Raw genomic sequence first — 26,091 nt, forward strand, 5'->3', positions numbered from 1 at the left:
TTCAAATGTGTGTTTGTGTGTGTGCATATCTTTAAAAAGAACTAATACTTTTTCCTCAAAAGTTTTCTCTCTTTACCAGATTTTTTACTGTTTGTTTTGTTTTTAGGATCCTGAAGCATCAACACGACAACAGAAAAGCAAATATCCAACATTTAGAGATACTCCTTTCTTCTTCTCTTGACACTGATGTTGTCCTCCTTTGTTCAGTCTTTATTTCCGCCTTGTGCTCCGCTGATTAACTCTAAAATTTTAAAAGCAATCTGTTGTAGATTGTCTTGAAATGCATGCAGCCTTGTACTAACTCAAGGGGTGAATCATATTTCAAGACTATTAAGAAGTACATTTTGCTCACTGCATTGGCACTTAGTTTTTACAGTTCAGGTCCTTTTACCTTCTCTGTCTCTAAATAGGATATGAGGTGAATGTGGCTCATAATGAGTGCAATGAGATATGTTTGACCATATATCTATACGCACAAACTAAAAAACTCAATTCTGTGTTTATGTGCAAAAAAACCTTTTCAATACTTTCGAGCAACAACAGGTCGTCAAACTGCTGTGTGCCTCCTCGCCACAAGGTGTCAATAAACCTCTCCTTTAACTTCACCTCATTAAAATGTGCTTCTGAGAGGATTTTCTGTCAAATCTTTCTGTTATTATTGATAGACACTTCATTATTCGCTCCTCTTCCTCCTCAAACATCCTATCATTGGTTGTGTGTTGGTAGTGAGCGCTGTGTGGACACTTGGTCTGATCTAGGTTGTTGGGGTCAGTGATGTCACTCAGTGGTTTGTGGATGAATATTTGAAAGCCTTTCATTCCACATTGTTGTTGTCTCATCTCCATTTTCTCCAGAGTCAGAAGTGACTAGAGGTGTGGACAACTGGATGATGCTAAAGACGAGGAAGAGGTCTCTAAATGTTCAGTTATCAGCTGTTTGCTGGGTTAACATTATAAAACTGTTATTCACTACAATTATTATATAATTTTGATGTCAATATAGATGCTGATTCTGGTTACAACAGGTTTTAGACTTAATATAGACCAGCAGCATTATGACAATGCTGTAGCTGCATCCTATTTAGTGAGTGTTTGAGTTAGTACTTGAAGGCCGATTAACCCTAACCCTTTTTTTCATTTTTTAATACACTTCCAGGAGTTCTCTTCTTTTCGGTGTCTAATGTCTCGCCCCTCCCCTCTACTCCCCCTCCTCCTCTCTGGTTTATAAATGAGTCCCTTCTGACTCCTGGAGGAACCAGGGGCTGCATGCGGAGAGAGAAGGAGCGAGAGAAAGAGGAAGAAGAGGAAATTAAGAATAAAAAGAAGCAGGAGTAGTGTGAGTGCGTTCCAAGTTTGAGTGAAGATGAAGGTCCTGGTCCTAGTCCTGGGTCTTGCCCTGGTCGTGACGGCCTGTGTGGCCCGCTCTCCGTACCAGGCGGTCCTGCAGCACAGCCGGATCAGAGGCCGGCTGCAGGGGTGAGTTTGATCCGAGCCGTGCCGAGTCAGATTTGTAAGTGTCAGTTCTGCAGGAGGTCTCTGCTGTTACGCTCCCATGATCCTTAGAGGTGACTAATCAAACATTGTGATCTGATTTCTATCTGGTTACAACTCAGATTGGATGAGTGACGAATCATTTATTTCCGCTGAGTTTCTGTTCACTTTTGATTACAAACATCCCCGAGCAACATGACCTGATTCTGTAATAATTCTTCAATGAACACGTCTGCTGCGTTTCCTCATGAAATTTTTTTTTTTTTTAGATATTTAAAAAATATATATTTAGTGTTCATATGCAGCTCAGTCTGTAGAAATGTACGTTTGGGTAAAAGAAGCACCGATAAATCTTCTGGAATTTAAACAGTTTCAACATGAAGTTAGAATAAATATCATTCTCTCGGAACTATATGTCTTATATCATAATATTGATCATATACGTCATTCTACACACAAGATTACTTTATTAAGATGCTTTTGCTTGAAATAATTCGATATTTGGAAAGTATTTTTGCAGCAGCTGCTGGTTGTCATGATACCAGAACAACAAAACGTTAATACCCAGACACATTTGGTAATTTATTGTTTATAATTATCAAGTCCTGTACACTGCAGTCTAAATTTGGCAAAACGTTGCATGCAATTGAGACAGTGTCAGAGACTTTCTTGTCACTTTTGATGGACTCATTCCTCTCCTTTACATCTGTCTTATATGTAGTTTTTTTTCAAGCTTTTGTTAAAGCTATTGACTAACAGAGATCTATGTTTTAGAAAAAGTTTTAGCATCAAAAAAGGATCATAAATCTAAATCTGGCCATGCCAGTTGTCGGTGTAAAGTGATGAATTGTGTCACTTACAGCTGGATCGAACAGGCAGCGCTGAACACATGTTGCTTTAATATCTTCTGACTGGTTTACGGTCTAAGATCTAAATCTGTAAAATAATCCAGAAGATGTTTCTCTATGGGCTTCAGCTATGAGTTTTGAAGGTGCTTTTTAAATGAAAGAGCTCCTGAAAGATCCACCTTAAAACCTCTTACATGTTTCCTTGAATGATGTTAAGGTGAAAACTGCGTTCTTCAGAGAAAACCTGAGAATCATGCAAACGTTTGGTTTAATGTGACTTAAAGACCACGCATGTTGTCTTCATTAACCCCACATCATCTTCAGAAACACTTTACAGTGTTAAACTTTCTTCTATGATGGGTTTTTTTCTCTTTTTTTACTTTCGATGTGGTGCTGCATGGGGGACAGTTTTCTTTTTCTGCAGAATCCCAAGTTTTTCTTTAATCTAAAGAAGCTGATTTCTTTGACAGATTTGTTTGTTATTAAAGGAACAAACCCTTCAATGTTCTTACTAATGTTCAGTTTAAGTTATAAATGTTGGTATAAATGTTGGTATAAGACCATAAAATGTTGATTTTTAACAGAGTTTGATCTCTTATTCAGATATAATGCTCTCATAACTTTACCCACGTTTCATAGAATCAAACTTAACCTGAGCCTGAGTCATTTGCATCAAGATTATGAGGCCATTGAAGACAGAATCAAGATTTTTAAAGTAGTAGTAGTAGTTTGTCTTTTAGTTTTCTGATTTTTTTGTCATTTTTAATCCTCTTGACTCTTTCCTCTGTGTCTCTTTTCTCTTTCAGGCCAAACGTTTGTGCGATGCAGCAGATCAAAGGTGGCGAAAAGAAATATTTCACCAACTGCAAACAGTGGTACCATCGCAAGATCTGTGGAAAACCCACGTGAGTCTGACTGAAAAAGTCTTTTAATATTAACTTTAAAACTGAACATATCACAGTAAGTACAAGATTTATGACTTTTAGATTGAAGTTTCCATTTCCTGAATTATTTGAACGCCTGTGTTCCTGTGCTGGAATACTTGTTTAGATTGTCGAGTGTTCAGTGTGACTCAAGTCGTGCTGGACGGAGAGAGTTTGTGCTCAGAGGACGGAGGAATGTCCCTCTCCGGAGCTGTCCTCGCCTCCTATATAACCACTGAAGAAGAAAAATCTGCAGCAGAGTCATCAGGACACATACAACTCATACTCTTGTGTTTATATTCTTTAATTTACAAACTCACTGCAGGGTCCAAGTTTGGAGATGCAATGCCAATGCAGAGACTGTTTCTGGCCACTAGGGGTGCTGTTGACCTGAACATGTGCATTTTTACGACATGCTTGGTCCTCTCCAGCTACACTTTCTCCTCGAAATATGGTCACCTCTGCCTCAAGAAAAAATAAATTACAGCCTCTACACTTAATATCATTTTCACTGGCATTTAAAACAACAGCTTGAAGTTGTAGCACTGCCATCTGCTGGACTGAAGTCAAGAGCAACATTTGGTCACAGCAGTATACTGTATAAGGATAAGAGTCTGTGTTCATTGGGATTTGTTTTGCTGGCAGCTCTCCTCTCAGTTTCATAGCACTTCTCGGAGGTTATGAAAGTTGTGTCGGGACGCTTCCTTAGACTGTAAGGTTTATTTAAAATGATTCTCTGTGCTTAATATTAGCTTTTTTTTCCATGTCCATTTTCTAAAGAAATTTTCTCCATTGTTGTTGACAAATTTGAAATTAGAAGTCCTCCCTCTTCTTGATTTTTACCAGTCGTGAGTGAGAGGTGACGTATTTTCAACTGAGAGCACTGTGAGCGCTGCCTTGTTTAAGTGAAAACACTTCAGTGCTTTATTTTTGTACAGTAAGTAGGTTCCTGCTGGATCTGTCTCAATGCTGCTCACCAGCTGGGACAGAGGACTATAAAGACTTCAAACTGTAAACATAGAAGTAGAAAGCATGATTTTAACTTTGGGGAGTTGAGTTAATGTTGGAAGGAATGAAAAGATTTCAACATGTCTGACCCAAGGACACAAAGAGGGTGTGTTTAACAAAATGACATAAACTCCCTTAAACTCCATAAGCTCCCTTTGGTGCTGCATTTAAGTGTTCAAGAGAAACTTTAACATCTGACATTTGATGATTTTCAGTGTAATTACCAACTAAATGATCACTTCCCTCCCTATTACTCACCTTCAAATGTTTACGTTGCTTTTAAATGAGCATGAAATGATGTGAAACTTAATTTCATATAAAGAAAAGGAATCAGAAAGGGAAAAAATCTTGTGCTGGATTAACATATATCACACTGAAAGAAATGCAAATACAGAAAACACATGAAACACGACGTCTCCTCGACTGAACTGCAGATGTGTTCACAACTCTGAGAGACTCTGAACGGCTGAGGACGATAGGAAAGTGTTTTGTCCTGCAGATATTTGCTCATACTTAAAAGTGTACAGTGTAATATTTCTGGTGAAGGAGCTACTAGATAGTCAGAGGGTCTCCAGAGTTCCTCCTTTGGGGAACATAAACATCTGATGCAGATTTATCACAGATGAGTTGGTGACCTTGGTCATTCCGGATTAAAGTGGATGACGAGCTGACTTGGTTGACATGTATGAATAACCAACTCAGGAAGATTTCAGGGGCAGTTTGCCTTACATTTTTTAGAAATTTTCAGGAGTGCTTGGAAACTGTCATGTTTCTCCTCGCCTTTCCCAAAGGGAAATCATCCTCTACCTAAACGACTGGACTATATTCAAATGTTTCCTTTTCAGTTCCTTTATTTTGAAGTTTACTTCAGTTTATCAGTTTAGCCTTCAGCTACTTTAATTCAGGCTCAATTTAGGTTTGGTCTAATCTGATCTATCTATCTATCTATCTATCTATCTATCTATCTATCTATCTATCTATCTATCTATCTATCTATCTATCTATCTATCTATCTATCTATCTATCTATCTATCTATCTATCTATCTATCTATCTATCTATCTATCTATCTATCTATCTAATCAACACAGCTTCAACATTTCAAATGAAACAAATGCTAGACTAATTTTAACTATTGTTTAAACACCTTTTAATATTCTTCTTTTTAACATACCTTTTTGTATTTTAATCCTGCATTTTATTCCGACATTCATGGAAAAATGAAGACAATATTCTGATATATTTTAATCTTTTCTATGCATGCTGCTCGAGTAATTGCAGTTTGTAGCTCTTTAACAAAAAGGGCATCTCTCACTCTTAACGTGCAAGAAGAATATTTCCCTTCTTTGCGTTTATTTAACACCATCATCACCTTTATCACAGGACATTTTGGATTATTCTGCCAAAAATATCTACCTTTGTAGGAGTTCTCATTCAGTCTAGTCCACACATGAACCCAAAAAGATGTGCTTCAAATATTTACCAACAACAACAACAACTTTTATGCTTTTCTTTTTTACTAGAAAATAATCATAAATACAGCTGATCGCTTAAGAAAGCTACGGTTCTGGAAGTGAATATATTTACAACCCAAGGATATTATTTGTGTTTGTCTGTCTCCATGTCCTTCAGTCCATCTACAAAGTTTCTTCTCATAAATCCAGCACAGAGCTCAGACTGACCTTTAGTTTTTTTTTTTTCTCCTTTTCATGATGTTTTTTCTGCTGCACTTCAGGTTTGACTTCAGGAATTAGATGAGTGTTTTCCTATTTGTAACAGCAAGAAAGAGGAAAGAGTGAGATTTTTGATTCAGACATGCAGATACACACACACACACACAGAAACAAACTTATTAATGAGGCTCTGGCAGCAGTGAGCCAGCTGTGTTGCAGATCTCTCTCTGCATGAGCTCAACAGGATTAAAGCACAGATTTTGTGTGTGTGTGTGTGTGTGTGTGTGTGTAGGTGTTTAAGTGTGTGTGTTTGTGTTTTTGTCTTGTAAATGCACTAATCAGTTGAAATCTTACTCTCTTAAGTCATCGTCATTTTCTCTCTCTCTCTCTCTCTCTCTTTGTAAACACATCAGAGTGTAAATCACACAGAAACACACGACCTCCTCCCTTGTTTCCCTGTGGAGCTGTGAACATGATGAGGAAGAGGGATGAAGGTCACTGACATCATGAGTTAAGAGTTTTAAATTCACTGAGAACAATAGCCGACTGTTGACAGATGTTTCTTAAATACAAACTTATTGAACTTATTGAAGTATAAACCATAGCCTTGTTCACACAGAACAACATTGTTTGCATAATCCCCATTACATTTATTAAAGAAAATAAATAAATAAAATTATTTCATTTAATAAATTAAATAATTTCATAGCATCAAGAAGTATTCCGTTCCTGAAGAAATGTTTTGCATTTGACAAAATCTTAACAAGCACTTTTATTCGATGTTATTTTATGTCATTCTGGCATAAAGATGACACTTTTATAAATGACACTTAATAATGAAACAATTCTGACCTCAAAAGACCAAATGATATGTTTATAACAGTTAAGCAAATAAATTAAAAACTTTTTCGGTTCAGCATAAATGGGTACTTTCCTCACTTTACAGACTGAATTAATTCTGCAGAGCGGGGTCACAGTAATTCACACTGATTTCTTAATATGTACACAGACATTTATTTATTTCACCAGAAGTGATCAATGCGTTTTTAAAGTTTCATGTTTACAAGTTATTTTGGCCTTCAAAGTAGCATAACTAGTCATTTAGAAGTTCATAATCACAGCAGAATCTGCTGAGAGACAGATTTGTACATGGTTTTGACTCACAGTTCCCTTTTCCCCTCATTAGACTGTTTGTACAGTTAAAGTGCATGAGTTTGTGTATTTGTTCATATTTGTGTGTGTGTGTGTGTGTGTGTGTGTGTGTGTGTGTGTGTGTGTGTGTGCATGTGTGTAAATGTGTTCAGGATGTTAAAAGCAGCTTTAAACGTTGCTCAAAGTTCAGATGAAATTGCTCACAAATAGTTTCTTTCAGCGAATCAGGAAACTGGAAAAAAAAACGAGGAAGTGAGAGTTTCTGAGGACGTTTGTGAAGCACACACACACTTACACACACAGCACCGTCTGTGGAAACACTCAGCTCTTATCTGACAGGTTAATTAGATTTACACTCGTGGTGGGGGGGTGTTTGAAGTCTGATTCTGTGTGTGTGTGTGTGTGTCCTCTGTTTGTGTGTCAGTGGGTCTCTGTGGAGGAGTATCAAGAGGTTAGAGGTCAGCAGAAGGAAGACTCATAACTCCCTTCATAACTCAACAACCCTGACTCCCCCCGACCTTCTCCCCCTTCATCCTCTTACACCCCCTGATGTGTATACCCCTGCCCCTCCTCCCCATGAGACCCCTTTAGCTCAGCTCTCCTCTCCTGAAAACTGAAATGTCAGCAGAAATCTCTGACATTTCATAACCCTGTTTGTGCGACTTGGAGCTGCAGTTTGCTTTCATACAGCTGCCAACATGCTACTTTGTTCATGTTCAATTTGACTTCAGACACCATCATCTTTATTGGCAGTCCGTTAGAAAACAGATCAAAACAAACACGATAGAAAAGGGATGGAACAGTTCTGAAATCCTTCAGTAATTTTGAATGTGCTGCAAGATTTGAAAGCATTATTGACTGGTCTCTTTAAAGGACTGAAATCAGAGTGAGAGAAACAATGCTGAACTCGTTCTAAATTCAATTAAAAGAAAACGTTATTAGCCCCCCAGAGGGCAATTCAAATTTTAGAACATTTTCTCCTTACTATGTTCCACACAATACCACATTTTTAAACTTTGATAATAAAACATTATGGATACCTGTTTTGTTCACTGAAGGTATGATTAGACAGTGATCTGATTTTTAATGCAAAAGTTAATAAAGGATATTTTCCAATCCTCCTCTTCTCCTTACTGTCTTCACTCCTCCTCTCTACCTCCTCCGTCTCTCTGCTTCTCCTCCTCGTCTCTCTACTCTTCTCCCCCTCTCCTCCGATACCCAGATTACATCAACATTCTTAAATCTCAGTTTCAGACTTTAAACTCTTTCTTAGTTTATTTTGGAGAGTTTTCAGCTCTGACTGAATCAGAGACTTTTTCTCAGATGGACAGAATGACACACGCCTGCACACTGAACCTGAACAACCATTTCTCTTGGCGGGGAGTTTCCGGAACGTTTCCCTCGAGCGCCTCGACCCCGCCGCCTGAATTACTGTGACCCCGCTCTGTTTATTTAGTCAGAAATCCACAGCGGCCATCTTTGTTTATGTGCAGACCAAACGGGAGTGGAGTTTCCATCTGGTTTGATAATCAGTCCCACATTAAACACACACTCACACAAACACACACACAGATCTCCATCTGTTTACATTTTACTGCCTGTAATATCAAAGTTTCTCCACCTTCTGTCTTCACAACATAAATTCAGTTTTATTAGATAAAGAAACAACTTTAAAGACCTGAGGTTTGAGACTAGGACCAGCTCAGGACCTGAGACCCCTGTTATTGGAGACTAGGGAACCTGAGACCAGAGACAGAGACTTCACTTATGTTTATATCTAAGAGAAGTGACACTCAAGATACCTGAGCTTGGACCCAGTTAGAGCACTAATGTCTTTTTATATTTGGTGATTAATGTGTCTTATGTTGAGTCAGCAGTTGTTCTCTGTATCTATTTATTGTTATATCTAAATGAATTTAAAGCTATTACTAATGAGGCTGCAATGTTTTATTTTGAAGAGAACAGGAAGTTGAACCTGATGGAGATTTGGTGTTTTTTCTGGCAGTGGGTGATTCACCTACCCCCCCCCCCAGCACCACCACCACCTACCACCCAAAGGGTCTAGCAGCAGATTTTTCTTCTCCCAGAGGAAATGAGCTTTATGAGCCCAGACGACTCACACAGTTTTATTATTGAAATCTCTACAGGAAGTCAGAAATGGCTCTGCTTGGCATTCATCCTTCATTTCAGCAAACACGTGTGCAGATGTCCTCTTGTGTCCACTAGAGACTGTCTTCTGCAGTGAGTCAATCCTCATGAGTCCCATGTTAAAATGTACACATTTATAGGCAGAAATCAATGTTTACGGGCTTTACAGGTTTACAAGCTAATTTCTTTATTCATGACAACTGTATGGGCTGAATTTATATATAACCTACCTTCTCATATATTAATGAATTGTAAAGCATATTCATATATTTGCACAATTAGGGGTGTGACCTCTTTGACCCACAGGTGGATGTGTTGTAGCTGTTTGTTAAGAGCCTTAAGCCCCACCTCAGCTTCACCACTAGTCTTTTTCTAGATTCATCTTTGGGCCTGATTTCATTGGAGTCTAAGTGGATTGTAATTTACTTGGTTCATAAATGATCAGAAAACAATAGTGACAAGTATAACAACCAAAGAGTGCATCTCACATCTGGTAAAATGTGAATTGAAGCTGCTGTGAGTCCAATCCAGTAGAGTCCTCAGAATGATCCAGGCTTTAGTCCGAGCTGTGGGGACACATTTCTCTGGTTAATTAAACAACATTCACTGTCCATGTAAACACTCCATGTTTATGTTGTCTTGGAAACAGTTGGAATGTACCTGCAGATTCCCACAGTCTGTTCTTATTGTGCAGAAAAACTTTATTGGCATCATTACACAGACAGGAATTTATGTGTCTGTCTGCTGCAGAAATATTACTGAGCAGTTACGAGCTGCTCAGGTGGAAACTGAGAGTTTTATAGACAGTGGAGCGTTTTCCTCCCGAGGCTGAAATGTGCAGGACATGACGCTGTGAGAGTCTGCAGAGAGCCTGTCTGAAGAGGTTTCTGTTCTGTGCACACAGAAAGACCAGGAGCAGAACAAAGGGAGGGGGGGTTATAAAGACTTTCTGATGAGAGTTTGACAATGTCTGGAACAGAAAATGACCCTCATGTGTCCTCTCCTGCTGCAGGGTGATCACCTATGAGTGCTGTCCTGGTTATGAGAAGATTCCTGGAGAGAAGGGCTGTCCTGCTGGTACGAACTCTGACCCCTCAAATAGACTACACAACAAACACACAATGCATCTACTACTCTAGTCCTGACCTTTTCAGCATTATCTCAAGCAGAAAATGCAAATAATTACATCATATTGAAAATGTTTTGGTGAAATATATACAAGGTAAAAACAGACTGACAGAGCTGAGAACTGTCCTGCTGCGTCTAACCCTTCCCCTGCATACAGGCCTGTCACAGATGCATTGTGGGTGTTCTGCTCTAATAGTTTGTTGTTGATGAAGCTGTGCAGACAAACAGGAGGACCATTATGGTTTATTTTAGCTGCAGCAGACTGTGCTTTGTTTGTTGATTATGATTATTTGGTGTGTGTGTGTAACTGTGTGTGTGTGTGTGTGTGTGTGTGTGTGTGTGTGTGTCTGTGTGTGTGTCTGTGTGTGTTTGCGTGCAGCATTGCCTCTGGTGAACATCTACAACACACTGGGCGTGGTCGGAGCCTCCACCACACAGATGTACTCTGAACGGGCCAAACTGAAGGAGGAGATTGAAGGTCCAGGGAGTTTCACCTTCTTTGCCCCGAGCAATGAGGCCTGGGCCGCCCTGCCTACGGTCAGAACAAACACACACACATACACACACACACACACACACACACACACACACACACACAAACGTGACCTGTTAGAAAAACTCTCAAAACCTCCTACTGAAACTCTGTCGGGTGTTTTTCTGTTGTTGTTGTTGTTCTATTGCAGGAGATCCTGGATGCTTTGGTGAGCAATGTGAATATTGAGTTGCTGAACGCTCTTCATTACCATATGGTGAACAACCGTCTGACATCCGAGGAGCTCAAACACGGATCGTCCTTCGCCTCCATGTACCAGGACTTCCACGTCCACATCCACCACTACCCTAACGGGGTCAGTAACCGAATGTATACACACTGTAACACACATTAAAACACTGCACATCTAATACAACAGGATCAGTAACACAATACATACACACTAGTGAATACTGTTACACTCTGCATTTCTGCCACTACAACAACAGAGTCACAGACATGCTGTGGACACTTTTAAACTTTTATCATAAAACTGCAAGAAAGTGAAACAAAAAAATGTAACGTGCACTACAGCACATTGTAAAACACTGTAACACTAAAAACCACCCTTGTCATACAACTTGCAAACTATGACACACTGTAACAATGCTAGATGCCATTAAACACTGTTGCACACATTTACATGTTGTGACACTCTGTAACAAACACTCTGTGTGCTGATGGTTTGCAGATTAACAGATTGTCTTTCCTCTCCTCAGATCGTGACAGTTAACTGTGCTCGTCTGATCAAACCTGACCAACACGCCACTAATGGCATCGTGCACGTTGTGGACCGCGTCATCACCGCCATTTCCAACAACGTGAACACGCTCATCGATATTGACGACGACCTGGAGACTCTGCGAGTGAGTAAAGCCGTCAATCAATTTGCCTCGTCTGCAGCCGGATGATAATCTGCAGAAATTTACTTCCTGGTCTGTATTTCTGGTTAGACAGCGATGGCGGCTGCAGGGCTAACAGCCATGTTGGAGAATGAGGGTCAGTACACCGTCTTTGCTCCCACCAACGAGGCCTTTGAGAAGATTCCTCAGGAGACCCTGACCAGGATCCTGGGAGACCCCATAGCTCTAAGAGGTGATTAGCAGGGGCTGCCCTGAGTCTATTTATTTCCGTTATTTAACCTGAGTTGACTCTAAATGTTCCTCCTCCGCCCCTCATAGACCTGCTGAACTACCACATGCTGAATACCATTCAGTGTGCCGAGTCCATCGTAACGGGGACTCCCATGGAGACTCTGCAGGGGACCACGCTGGAGGTCGGCTGTGACGGAGACCAGATGACCCTGAACGGGAAGGCTGTCATCACTAAGAAAGACCAGCTGGGAACAAACGGAGTCATCCACTACATCAACGAGCTGCTCATCCCTGACTCAGGTAATAAAACTTGGGATCAAATACTAATACTACAAACAGTCGTTTGAGAGTAAAAACTGACCTTAATAGTTCACAGTAAAAAGAAAAAATAGATACTTTTAAATGGGTCTTTCTTTTACAGCCCAGGGTCATAAATCATTATACTACCCACACTCTTTTCTCATTATACCACCTAACTGCACTCAAATACAAAGTACCTTTTTAAAACAGAAACATCAATGTTAGTAATTGTAGTGGTAGCAGTGTGAAAGTATACCTGTCAGATGTATGTGTAACTTCTTTTGCAGCTAAGGTTCTGCTGGAGCTGGCTGAAGGTTCCTCTGTTGCCACGGCAACCAAGCTGTTTGTTGAGGCAGGTCTAAGCCCCCAGCTGACGGGCTCCGAGGCCCTAACCCTGCTGGCTCCTCTGGACGATGCCTTCAAAGGTAACAGACTCCTCCCCTGTCCTGCTGCAAATCTTTAGACAATATTTTGATTAAAAAATCATCAAAATGATTCATATTTTTAGATTTGTTTTCTTTCTATTGACAATTAGTTGGTTAATTGTTGCAGATAAGCTTAGATATTTTATTGCCATTGTATGCAGGTGATATCATCTGCAGCTAGTCACCTGTGGTATGTACCTGTGTGTATGTGTGTAACAGGCAGCGTGTCAATGACTCCCAACATGAGGATGCTGATGACCAATCACATCGTGAAGGAACAGCTGTCGTCTAAAGCTCTGTATCATGGGCAGGAGCTGGAGACCCTCGGAGGGCTTAAGTTGAGAGTGTTCGTCTACAGAAACGTGAGGATATTTATATGTTTATTTGTTCTTTATTTTCCCTCCAAGCTAAACAAACCTCAGGCTCATAAGTCATCCAAACTGCTCTCTGAATCTCAGCTCGGCGATGATTAGGTCGTCTGCAGCGGATTTAGTTTCATGCGGTGGTTTTCAGTGTCTAATTTTGGTTTTCATTATTTTCGTGTGTTTGGAAGCAGAAGCTGTTTGGTCGAAGTTTCCTGACAATTGAAACCAGCTTTAGTTTTATAATGAGACAGTGATTTCTGCTTCCTGGAATAAAAACACTTAGTGTGGTCTATAACTAATAAGATATTTTCCCACAGACTATCAGACTGTCTCCGGGTTAGTTACGTCCTATGTGTTTCTGTCAGTTCGTTAAAGCAGCTGTGCTGTGTGAGAACAAATCAGTTATTCAGACTGTCTGTCTGTTGCCAGGTAGAGAAGGAGGATGGTCTGTCTTCACTGGTCATAAATGTGGTCTCTGTCGACTCAGTGGGAATTCCATGAGGTCAGCGAGTTTGTGTTTGTCATGAATAACTTTAACGTGAATCACTGAGCCTCAGTTTGAGGATAAATCTGTGGATCACATCTGAGAGTTGAAAGAGGATTTCACATTCAGACTTTATGAGGAAACATCAAACTCTATTTAATGAAGAAATATTTTTTATGTGGTGACTGAATGACTGAGAGGATCATTACTGAGACCACATGATGTCATCAGATGAAGTCAATCGATGGTTCTATGGGGACGGGAATCAGAGATGGCTGCAGAGACGAGCAGGGGAGTAAAAGTTGAAGTTAACATAAAGGACACGAGTGAATCAAAACGGCAGGACAAGCTGACATGATGGTGTTACCCCTGTGTGTGTGTGTGTGTGTGTGTGTGTGTGTGTGTGTGTGTGTGTGTTCACTGGTGGAGCTAACACATGTTTTACCTTAAAGGGATGACGCCAACTTAATCAGAATATTTCCATATAAACAAACAAAGATAAACAAACATGCTTTCTGTGGAGGAAAGTTAAAAGCTGTACAGAGGGAAAACAAAAAACAAACGATGGGATGAGTGCTTAAATTATAGCTATACTGCCAAAATGTTATCTAAGTCAAACGTGATGAAAATAAAAAGTAGCCCATATTATATCAATGCTACATGAAATCAGATGTAGTGTATGAAGAACAGGTATAAAAGAACGTTCTCTCATCAGCTCCTGCAGATTTCATCTAAAAAATAAAATAAAAACTAGCAAGCTAGCAGAAAAGAGTCCGGGTAAAGTCAGAGTGAACACTTCAGCTGTTGTCATTCACACATGCAGCTCATGAAGTTTGGTGCATGTGTGAAAGCACCACAGGTCTTTCTCTGTCCCCCCCTGTGGCTCCACATGTTTCAGGTCCTGGACCCAGACTTGTGGGTGGTTCATATTTCTGCTCAATGATGAACTCTGCAGACCACAAGAAGCTTCCTGCTTCCCACGGCTGCTAAATTTTTCCAGACTATGTGTGTGTGTGTGTGTGTGTGTGTGTGTGTGTGTGTGTGTTTGCATCTGTGTTTGTCTGTGTGTGTGTGTGTTTGCATCTGTGTTTGTGTGTGTGTGTTTGCATCTGTGTTTGTGTGTTTGCATCTGTTTGTGTGTGTGTGTGTGTGTGTGTGTGTGTGTGTGTGTGTCACATCATGATGTCGTTTTGATGATCTCTTTGTTCCGTCTCTCATGACTTCATGTTTTCCATTAAGCTTGAATGTTAAGCGGACAAGAAGACACTGATTCTTTGTTTCTGAATTTACTCAAAAAAAAATTCAAAAAAAAATTTCTGCATCATCCCACCAGAAAATATCACTCCTGTTTCACATCTCATGTAACAGAACACTTTCCTATGGCGTTCAAATGAATAAAATACTCTTTATTCTTTACAAGACAGAAACACTTCCTTTGGACATGCAGAAACAGAACCAGAGAATGGAAGACGTTAGATCTAATGAACTGTTTGTCTTGATGGTTGATGATCAAATTTGATGTGACTTTCTCCGTCCTCCTCTCTGTATCCTCTCAGGTTTCATGTTTTTCGTCCTCTTTGTGTTTGTAGAACTTGTGCATTGAGAACGCCTGCATCGCTGCTCACGATAAGACGGGCCGATATGCCACCTTGTTCACCGTGGACAAAGTCCTCACCCCCCCGATGGGGACGGTGATGGATGTGCTGAAGGCCGATGACCGCTTCAGGTGAGTTCATGTTGGTCTGAGAGAATACTGTCACAGCTGTCGGCGCTCCTGCTGAACTCTGAAGAACATGTGCGAACAGTGTCAAACAGAGATCAGTAACAGTAACGGTATATAACAAAGAAAAGTATCTAATAGAGACGTCCTGCTGACTACAGACACGGATGAGTCAACATGTTTAAGACCTACAGAAGGTTTTGGGATTAATGATGAGCACTTGCAGAGCTCAGCTGTGATGGTTTAAACAGACCTCCTCCTTATGGCTCTCAGAGTGATGGTTAAGGTGGGGTGAGGTTACAGATAGACTCATGGCCTGCAGAAAAACTAAGAGAGATGTTCTCTGTTGCTGATTTTCCTGTAAAGAATTACCGAATGACCTGTGCTTTTTCATGAAGGATTACTTGTGCCTCTGTTTAGTCTTTGGAGTAGTTCTTTGAAATAGTTTTAGTGTATAAATATTTCCCGCTGTCATTCTGTGGAAACTCTGATGGATGGAAACTGATGCAGGACTGGTTGGTGAAGACTCTCAGCCGAGGGAGGAAATTGTAGTTTGATAAATGAGGTGTTGCAGTAAGTCTAAAGACCTAAGAGTCCAGGGTGACGTCTTCAGATGTTCCAACAGTCAGACAACCCCAAAATATTCAGTCCACTGTGGAATAATCTGAGACGAGCAAATGTTTAACTGCAACAACTAAATGTGGTTTTTTAAATTAATAATAAATTAATTCAGCTCATAGACACAGCACATGACATCTGGAAGCACATATTATTTGTAACTGTGGATGTAGAGTTCGAGGCAGCATCCCTAAATATGATGGATATTTTTGTAAAGCGTGAAATTCAAAGTGTATGTAGCCTATTTTAACAGTTCCAAAACAAACATGATGGATCGTATTATTCTTTAAATGCTGGTTGTAGAAATCCACAGCAGTGTGATCATGTAATTATTGATGAAGAATCAAACCTTCCTCCTCTGGTTTCAGCGTCCTGGTCGGAGCCATCCAGACTGCAGGGATGACCGAGCTGCTGAACCAGCAGGGGGCGCTCACCTTCTTCGCTCCAACCAACGACGCCTTCAACGCCATGTCTCCGCCTGAACGCAACAGACTGATGCGTGAGTTTACGTGTCTGTTCAGAAGGTTTAAAGGTTTTATGATGACATTTAAAAACGTGTTATTAAAAGCTATCAAAAGGTAGCAAACCTTTAAGAAAAACTAACTAAAATAGTAGGAAGACACATTGTTTACACTGTACCAAAATACTGACAATGTATCTTTGCAATTTAGACAGTGTGCAGAAATATCATGCAATTTTTGAGAATTGAAAAGCAGGTAGGTCTGATGTCGAAAATAATATTACTATTATTATTATTAGAATCGTATCAAAGTTTAAAATTCTGCTATCATGACAACCCTTCAGAGTGAAACTAATGTCTATCAATTCACAACTGGAGGGTTTACAGAACAATGAAATACTTGTATTTTTCTCTGTAGGCAGACGTGTGCAGATTAATGCCACCTGTGCTTTTTGGGCTCTGTGACTCTAATGTGAACCCTAATTTACTCAGTGAACATCATGCTGAAAAAGACATTGAAATTAGAGGTTAAACTCGTCAAGAAAATGTTTACTTAGGGAATTGAGAAACATTGCAGGTTAGGCTGTTCTGTTTTTGCTACACTTTTGAAATACAAAAAAGTGTGATTGTGTCCATTGTCACATATGTTTCAGTGTTGTGTCTCTCTGTCTCCTAGGTAACCGTCAGGAGCTGTCAACTTTGCTCAGGTATCACCTGGGGGAGGGCATGCTGGTCAGTGGGGGAGTCAGCTCTCACACCAGACTGAAACCTCTGCAGGGAGAGAGACTGGAGATGGGCGTGGTCAGTCCTCACAGACATACTGTACACATGCCTCTTTTTAAATAACTTTATTAAAACCCTGATCAGAGCGGACTACAAACCTGCCTTGTCTGTGTTTCAGAGGAACTACACCGTACATGTGAACAGAATCCCTGTGGCTGACGCCGACCTGATGGCGACTAACGGTGTCGTCCACGCTGTCAACAGTATCATCAGACCTCTGCGTAAGTCACAGCGCCCCCTCCTGCTACCCTCTGTATCCTACAGCTGTATAAACACAACATCTAAAACAGATATTTCTATTATTTCTTATTCAATTATTTTTACTCCCATAGTTTGAAGTGTACGCTTTCTGCAGAACCCTGACTGAATGTTTGTGTGTTTGCAGCTCCTAAGGTGGACCGAGAACAGGCTGATGGACCTGCAACTCCGCTCAGAACTGCTGCCTCCTCCAGGGTGAGAACACGCACAGACAAAACATCGAACATTAAAGTAATCTAAGTGCTGTTTTTTTTCTGGTATTTTATGGATTTTGCCTTTTTTTCCGTCTCTCAGGTTGACTCAAATGGCCTCAGGAATGGTGAGTTTGTCATGGTTTTTAAATATTTGACCTTGTGTTTTTTAAGCAGCAAAGATTTTCTGGACCTGCTCTCTGAGTGAAGTGTCCGTTCATAGTTTGTTTTTGTGATTGTAGATCTTTAAGTATCAAAGCTGACAGAATCTTTCTCTCTCTGACGTTAGGTCTCTAATGGTTGTTTGTGGGGATGGGTTTTTTTTGTTGTTTTTTTTTCCAGACGATCTTTTCCAGAAAGTGATCCGGAGTCGCTCCAGCAGGACAATGAACAAAAGTCAGTAAAACTACAGAGAAGAAGAGGTCACACGGAACACCTGAGGAACCAAAGAACACAACATGTGCTCATCACAGAGGGTCAAAGTCACAAATGTAACATGACTCAGCAATCCCCCTGAAATCCTCCAAAACTGTCAACTTCTGTTCAGTGTTGGATGCACATTTTCATTCACAAACTTCAAATATGAACTCATCATTGATTAATGGAGGCTCTCAGGCTCATGCAGGCTGCTGACCTGCTGATTGGTGTGTTACTGTATTAAAAAAAGACTTGAACATCAGTAAAATACACAGTTCATGTGTTAATGCAAATGTTTTTACATTCATATAAAACACAAGTGAATATTTGTTACACTGATAAACATGTTCATTACTGCAAGAAAACAAATTCTTTTTCTGCTTTTTACTTAAACCGAACCTATAGCATTTCTGGGGGTTGTTGAAAGGCATTCTGGGGAATGTAGTGAAAGTTGTATTCATCAGGTGAATCAGTTATGGAGGATCTGAGGTGGATTGTTTAGTTTGTGAACAAATTAGAAAAAAATCCATGCTTTTTATATTTGTACTGTTTTTGTGTACTGTAAAGAAACATTAACTAGTTTTGACTAAATGTCACCTTCTGAAGTTTGAACTCTCTCATGTAAAACTTTTGTAAAGTGTGTTGTTGTGTACTCTTGATTGTCATGTTCCTGCAGCATGTCGCAGGTCTGAGCTCCAAACCAACAAAATAGAACCTGAGCTGACGTTTTTTTTTTAGGATTTTTGTAAAAAAAATAAAGCTGAACATGAGCTCTGAAACGTGAACGATTCATTGTGTGTGTGAGTGTGTGTGTGTGTGTGTGTGTGTGTGTGTGTGTGTGTGTGTGTGTGTGTCCGCATAAAGGCCTCGGGGTTCAGGCTGGGTTCACGTCTCCCACTTTCTTTTGGTTTGTAAAAAGGCTGCAGAGCGTCCACGCGTCACAGCCGTCACGCCGACTTAAATCATGTGTGATCCGTGCACATTTCCTGCACGTGCACGTTTCCTGAATGTGCACGCTCCCTCAGCACGATCGAGGAGAATCAGAGTTATGAAATATTAATGTGGTCCAGGTGAGGGCAACAGCAGAGCAGTCCAACAGAAACACAGATTCATTTAATAGAGTTTAACGTCAGGCAGTGAACGCCTCACAAAGGGAACCTTCAGTGCCCAAAAAGAACCCACGCCCCCACCAACATCCACTCACACAAATTCATTTCATTCGCAGTCACACACATGCAGACACTGAAGTAAAACGTTTTATTAGAAATCCGAGCAGCATATTTCTGTTCCAACTCTTGTTAACGATGTGTGAAAGTGTTTCTGGCTTCATCGTGAATAGGAAGAGAGAAGAGGAGTTTAAACTCAAAACAGACCTGAAGAAAGAAACAACTTGTCAGTGAGAAATAAAGAAAGCACATGAAAAGAAAATCAGCATCACTTTTTGAATTATCTCAGTTGTCCGCTTCTTTTCCTCCACCAGTCTGCTGGAGTTTTACAGATGAAGCTGTTACAGTAAAAACTGAACAGGTTATAAAACAGGATGTTTGTATATGAGTCAGCTTTGATCAGCTGTTTCGTTTATACAATGCTTTCACATCTCAGAAAAAGATCAACATTTCGTGTCTCACATAAGTCAAGACATCTTTATCCAAAAAGCATATTTCATTAGATAGGTGAAGACTCAATGTGCTTCAAGCAGAAAAATGAAAGGCAAGGAACACATACTGAGGTTCTGCATACACATCATGCAAAACCATGCAATAAGAAGATGGTAATATAGATACAATACATGAGGTCACAGATAAAATACTAAAATATAACAAAAACCAGGATCGTATATTACACTAAAAAAGTTTGACCAATTAGTCACATAATTAAAACATTGTGAGCTTGGGAGAAAATACTTCTTAAAACAGGAATAATGTGTTCTTTTCATGTGTGCAACGACTAGAAAAAAAGCACGAACTAGTTCTGACTGTTGACAGGAATCCTCTTACTTTGGATATACTTTAGAGGTGATAAAACTCCTCAAAGACAAGAAGAGTTTAACACAGGAGGTCCAAACAGAAACTATCTCCATTTCGGAGAAGAGTTATAAAACATAGATTAAAGATTAATCAGAACTTTGGACATTTTCCTCAATAAGGCCCTGTCTATTAGCCAAATCAAAAATGTATGTACAGTATACGCTCAACATGTTGGGATGAAGGAGTTAATCTGTTATCGTTCAAAGCATGTTGTAAAAAGGAGTTTTTGAAAATCATTATTTGCGAGGTGCAAACATTGTAGTTAAAGAGCCTTCATGATCTCAGCTGTGTCTCCTCCTCTGTTGTTTCTGTGTTTTACCCCTCCCCTCTGTGTGTGGTTGTTTCCCTGTTTGTTTCTGAGTGTGGCGGTCAAATCAAACTCCTGCTTCAAACCTTAAACCAATCCACTCATCAAACTTCTGCAGAGAACAATATATTCCCAGCTCTACACACCTGTCTTTGCCTGATTGTTCAGTTCACTTGTTAGTATTTTGCTGTGGCAAATCTAATTCTTAAGTTTTTAGATCTTGTGTTTTTCTCTCCCTGTCTCAGGATCGTCTTTCATCAGGTCTCAAATCCTGTGCCTCACCCTGCCATGTTCTCGGCTCCTGTTATCAACTTTATCTCTGCCTTGTCTTAATTCAATAAATAACTATGTATCGGAGGATAGAAGGTAAAAGGAACAGAATACATTTGATTCCTGCTCGAACTTTCTCATAATCACATTTATTGATTCCAAGATTTCAGAACAGAAGCTGCCAGAGCTGTTTGGACCTACTGAACTGAAACTAAAGGTCACTACTGAGTCTTAAACGGAAGCTCAGAGGGGACCGTGCGTTTTCTGTAGCGGCTCCTAAACTTTGGAACGACCTTCCTCTCCCCCTTAAACAGGCCTCTTCTCTGTCTGTTTTTAAATCGTGTCTTAAAACCCATCTCTTCTCCCTGGCCTTTGTCACCGAGTAAGATGATTTTATTTATTTTATGTATTTTACTTATTTTATAGCATTTTTATATCTTTTAAATTATTGTGTACTGTGTATTATGCCTTTTTTAACTTTTGTTTTATTGTACAGCACTTTGGTCAGCTGTGGTTGTTTTAAAGTGCTTAATTAAATAAAGTTGGATTGGATTGGATTGGAGTCTACTGGATCTGCTGTGTTACTGACTGTGTTTGTGTCTGTTACTTGTTTTCAAATATACATTTTTCTGTTTGGAACAAACAAAAATATAACCAATGTTGCGTTTAAAGTGGTGAACTTGTCTTTTGGTGATTGATTTCAGTGTCTTTGTGCTCAAAGAAAATTCCAATTAAAAAGAGCAAACGCTGACTGACTTCAAATCTATCATCTCTTGAATTATTAGATTTATAAGCTTCTCTTTTATTGTAACTTCAGCCTAAAGAAACATGTTCAGTTTCGGTCTCTATTAAATCATCTCGTTTTATTGAATGAGAACTTGGGAGCAGATTTCCTGACAGCCTGTCTGTCTGATGTTGGTTTGATTCTCAGCTGCAGCTGTTTAATGCAGAGCTGCAGAGCTGCTGCCTCTACTCTCCTCTTGTGTTTATGCAGAGATGATTGACAGTGGCAGATAATCGAGCACAGATGCTGCTCACTGCAGGATGTACATCTGACTCTGACTAGGAAAAACAGAAACATAGTGACAGTACAAAGATGGTACAAGACAGTACAAAGCTTCAGTCAGAGGATCATTTTGACCTCTGCAACATTTAAATGAACTGAACGCTGATTCTTCTTAAGAAAATATCATCAAATATAAAACTTTTGTACTTCTGTACCTGTAGAAACTCTCCATTAACTAAAGAGCTATACAAAAACTGTTAAATCACAATTTTGAGAACAAAAAAAGTCTGCAGATGAGGGACGAAGAAATTGGCAATTTCACTTCTAAGTTAAAATGCTACAATATATTATGAAACTCCTGCATTTTTTAAATCTTAATGTTGTTAATAAATTGAGATGATGTGCAGAAGAGAGAAAAGTTCCTCAGTACCAACAGTGTCTGCTTAAATATTTCATATCACTACCTCAGATTCATCACTCTCACACTGCTGACTCGTCAAACAAGGGATGTGAGGGCTGAGGAAATATTTGACTCACTTTTAAAACATCATATAAAATCAATCATCAATATAAAACTCTAACTATGTAACCTCCAAGTGGAGACCCAGAGAAAAAAAAGTATTCACACTGTGTTAGAAAATAATCTAATATTAATCAACATGATTTCAAAAAGAGCATCAGTGTTCTGCTCAGTTTTGAGGAATCAGAGCGCCACCTGCTGTTTAGAGGGAGTCATCACGCAAGATCTTATAAAGCTTGTTGGCTGTGAAAGAACTCGCCAGCTTTTGCGTCTAAAAAAATCAGTTTTGTGTCTCACCAGTGACCTAACGACAGAAATAAAACAGTTTTCAAAGCAGCTATTAAAAATGTATGAATGGAAAAACATGCTCCAAAATTTAAAGGAACAACACAAGATAATTGTTCTGATGTTAAATAGTTTCAAGCCTTTAACGAGCCCCTGAAGAAAACAAAAACAAAGAAAGAATAATGATTATCTTGAGCGCAAAAGTTAAATGATAACTTGTATAAACTAGATAATTACGTTGTGCGCACAAGATGTTCATTCTTACACAAAAGATACACAATATGTTATACTTCGTTAGACTTTCGGGTCTGAAACTAAAATTAATCCAACAGAAGAATTAATTAAGAAAAAACACCAATAATTAATAAGAAAAGTTTCTCGGTTATCACAGAAATTACTCTACTTCCTTATTCGGACAGAGTTCGTAGATGGCAAAGACAAAACAGCTATGCAATGACCTGAACTAAATTAAAAATGTTATTTAGAATCATAAAAGCATTGAAATTAATGGGAATGAAGGGAATAATCATAGTGTAAATATGTAAGGGAATAATTCTGCTGGAGTTGTTCTTGTTCCTCCGGTGCCACAGGGGGCGCTGTCCTTTTTCCTGCGTGTCACATTGATTTCAGTCCGTCACGAACAACAAACACATGTGACTGAAGTTGTAGGAGAGTAGAGATGTTTTCCTCTTTGAAAGATAAAGTCGGCCAGGTTTTGTTGCCGGGAGATGAATTCTCCTTTGACACCGAAGACACCATCTCCCTCACGGCTCCCGTGAAGCCGGAGAAGGTGGTGTGTGGTCCGGGCTTGAGGCGGAGCGGGGACCGGCTGCAGGTGTGTAAAAGCGGCGTCCTCCGACACAAAGCTCCGAACATGTTCTGGATGGACTCACAGCAGAGGAGGGTGAGTCTGCAGAGATCACTTTATACACTTTATACATGCAGTACCTTACTTAGAAAACCTGTCATTTTACTTTTTTTTCTGTACTAATTTACGAATAATATATAAAGAATATTGGACTCCAAAATCACACTATTCATCATTATTGACTACGGACATAATATTATCAAGATGCGTTTTGCTCCACTTAAGTTAAAGTGCGTTGATGTGCTGTGCTTTAAGTCAGCAGACAGAAGTTCATGTTATTTATTCTTAGAGTCCCTCCACTCGAACCACCTAACTTTATTTTACATTAAAATAACCTCATTTGTTTTTGGATGATAAATTGAATAACGATAGAATTGAGTTCAGCAGATTTCACTGTAAAAGGTTGTAGTGTTGATGGCCTAGATACCCGTGAATGTTTATTGAAATCAAAAGAGTCCTGTATTTGACTGTTCATCTTTAATAAGTTCCTACAACCGTGTCTCCAATCTCTGAAAAGATGCTGTGGTTGTCCATGAACCCAGTTGCCCTAAGACACTGAACGATTTCAGGCCAATTGCTCTGACCTCAATTTTAATAAAGACTTTGGAGAAACTGGTCAGGTTTTAAAAGTCTGAGGTTAGCTGAACATGTGCTGGATCTCATGCATATAGTAACCTGAACATGTTTGATGTGAGGAGATAAGAACCCTGAAGGTGAATTTTTAAGGACAGCTGTTGGAGTAGTGCATGCTGGGAGTTGAGTGTGTGTGTCTCCGTCCTTAGTACGTCGCTGTTAAAGGAGAAACAGTCATCGGCATTGTGACGATAAAATCAGGAGACATCTTCAAGGTGGACTTTGGAGGAAGTGAGCAGGCGTCTCTGTCCTACCTGGCGTTTGAGGGAGCAACAAAGAGGAACCGTCCCAATGTTCAGGTGAGACAGTGAGGACACAATATGAGAGACTTTCCCCAAGGTAAACCGCTCCCCCCCCCCCCCTCCCTGAATATGTAACCCTCTCTCCATCTGTGTGTGCAACTGTGCTACCTGAGCAGGTAGGGGACCTGGTGTTCGCTCAGTTCGTGGTAGCCAATAAGGACATGGAGCCAGAGCTGGTCTGTGTGGACAGCGGGGGTCGTGCCAACGGGATGGGGGTGTTTGGAGGAGGAGGGCTGCTGTTCACTGTCTCTCTGGGACTCGTCAGAAGGTAAAATCACCCCCAAACATTTGTCTATGCCTCCACCTTCTCAGACTATAATAACCTCCCCCCCCCCACCCACCCCCCAGACTGCTGTCCCCCCAAAGTGACCTTATGAAGGACTTGCAGCAGCTGTTCCCCTGTGAGCTGGTGGTTGGGATGAACGGCCGTCTGTGGGTCCACTCCTCCAGCCCTCAGCGGACCCTTATCATTGCCAACCTTCTGCAGAGCTGTGAGACCATGACGGCCCCCCAGAGAAAGGCGCTGTTCACTAGGGTGGCACAGGGGGTGCTGTGAAGACCCCAGAGACATGCACTGTTTACCAGGGTTGCACACAGGGGGTGCTGTAAAGACACAGGAGGCGGGCGCTGTTCTCCAGGGTGGCAGAGGGTCAGTGTAGAGCACCCAGAGATGGGCGCTGTTCAGGAGGGTATTCTCCACAAACTGATACTGGATCAGATTTGAAAGCAGTCTGGCAGTTTGTTTGTAGGTTATCCTAACTTTTTTAATATATTGATTGTAAAATCAAGAAACGAAGAATTCCAGGTCAAATCTAGATTTATATACATAAACATTTAAAGGTATTTCTTAAATGTATTCTGGATGTTTTGTTTTCAGAACTATTTCACATCAACACAATCAGGGCTGGGATTTGTTTTACAGCTTTGACTGTATTTTTCTAAGTTTGTTTTTGTGAGGTTTTTTTTTTTATAACAATGAAAATAAAACTATATCAAAGTCTAATTTATTTCTGTTTGTTTTTTGTTTGGGCTGAAGAAACTTGACGTTACTTTAAATTATTCATCTTAACACTGAAGTCCCACAGCAGACTTTGGTGCATACAGGAGAAACGGTTTGTGTGAAAATTTAAAACAGCTGGAAAATTATGAAGACTAAACGCGAGCTGAACAAATGACCTCCAGGCTCCAGTAGTTATCTTTTATTGATCCCAACAAACAGCTGTATAAAAATGAAGCTAACAATCTGTTATTGATCAGATATTTCAACTTGAGACAACAATCTGCTGACTTTGTTGAATGCATCGCAATCAATCCAAGCACCAAATACACATTTTGAAGTATGTGATAGACTTGACAAGGCTTGACATCATTTCAACAAACTTCCTCCTTGTTAAGGTGAGTAAAGCCAAATGTTTATTTTTTAGGTTCATACTGCTGAAGTAATCTAGATCTAATAAACCCAGACATAACAGATATGACTTTGTAGTCGTAAGCACGGCCCAGAAGGAAAGACGAGGAAGTCTTGCCTGGAAGTCATTTCATGCTTACCGCTGGCTTAACCACAATTACAGAAAATTGGCAAATTGAATCTACTAAGTCTAACTCAAGTCAGCTGACCTCATTTGCTCCTGACTTGTCTAAGACACAAGACTATTGTTACCCCTTTTTTAACGGACACATGGAGTATGAAAGTCCTTTTTCAGGTAGCATTGACTTCAGTAGCCAAGGAAGAATGACTGGAAGGTGCTCATTGATTCAATAAATGAAGTCATGCGTAAGGTCAGAGTACATGAATAAGTACAAACAATACAGTTGTAAATTATGACCAGAAGAGTACGGTAGACCTGAGACTGTTCT

The 26,091-nt window shown here is 40.0% G+C and overlaps 2 protein-coding genes across 2 annotated transcripts; both read left to right on the forward strand.

Annotated features, from left to right (window-relative positions):
* Nucleotides 1–1,232: 1,232 nt before the first annotated feature.
* tgfbi (transforming growth factor, beta-induced) lies at nucleotides 1,233–18,795 on the forward strand. Its single transcript, XM_079352746.1, has 17 exons — nucleotides 1,233–1,475; nucleotides 3,145–3,243; nucleotides 10,254–10,318; nucleotides 10,749–10,906; nucleotides 11,053–11,217; nucleotides 11,621–11,767; nucleotides 11,855–11,996; nucleotides 12,083–12,295; nucleotides 12,583–12,720; nucleotides 12,940–13,082; nucleotides 15,159–15,295; nucleotides 16,276–16,406; nucleotides 17,044–17,168; nucleotides 17,269–17,371; nucleotides 17,536–17,603; nucleotides 17,703–17,727; nucleotides 17,942–18,795. The coding sequence occupies exons 1-17, from the start codon at nucleotides 1,363–1,365 to the stop codon at nucleotides 18,001–18,003; spliced, it is 2,034 nt and encodes a 677-aa protein (XP_079208872.1). The 5' UTR covers nucleotides 1,233–1,362; the 3' UTR covers nucleotides 18,004–18,795.
* Nucleotides 18,796–23,023: 4,228 nt separating this feature from the next.
* Nucleotides 23,024–25,226, forward strand: exosc3 (exosome component 3). The gene is made up of 4 exons (XM_079352971.1): nucleotides 23,024–23,335; nucleotides 24,082–24,231; nucleotides 24,351–24,502; nucleotides 24,583–25,226. The coding sequence occupies exons 1-4, from the start codon at nucleotides 23,111–23,113 to the stop codon at nucleotides 24,788–24,790; spliced, it is 735 nt and encodes a 244-aa protein (XP_079209097.1). The 5' UTR covers nucleotides 23,024–23,110; the 3' UTR covers nucleotides 24,791–25,226.
* The last annotated feature ends 865 nt before the right edge of the window (nucleotides 25,227–26,091 follow it).

The sequence above is a fragment of the Symphodus melops genome (genome assembly GCF_947650265.1).
Source record: "Symphodus melops genome assembly, chromosome: 9".
Classification (NCBI taxonomy): domain Eukaryota; kingdom Metazoa; phylum Chordata; class Actinopteri; order Labriformes; family Labridae; genus Symphodus; species Symphodus melops.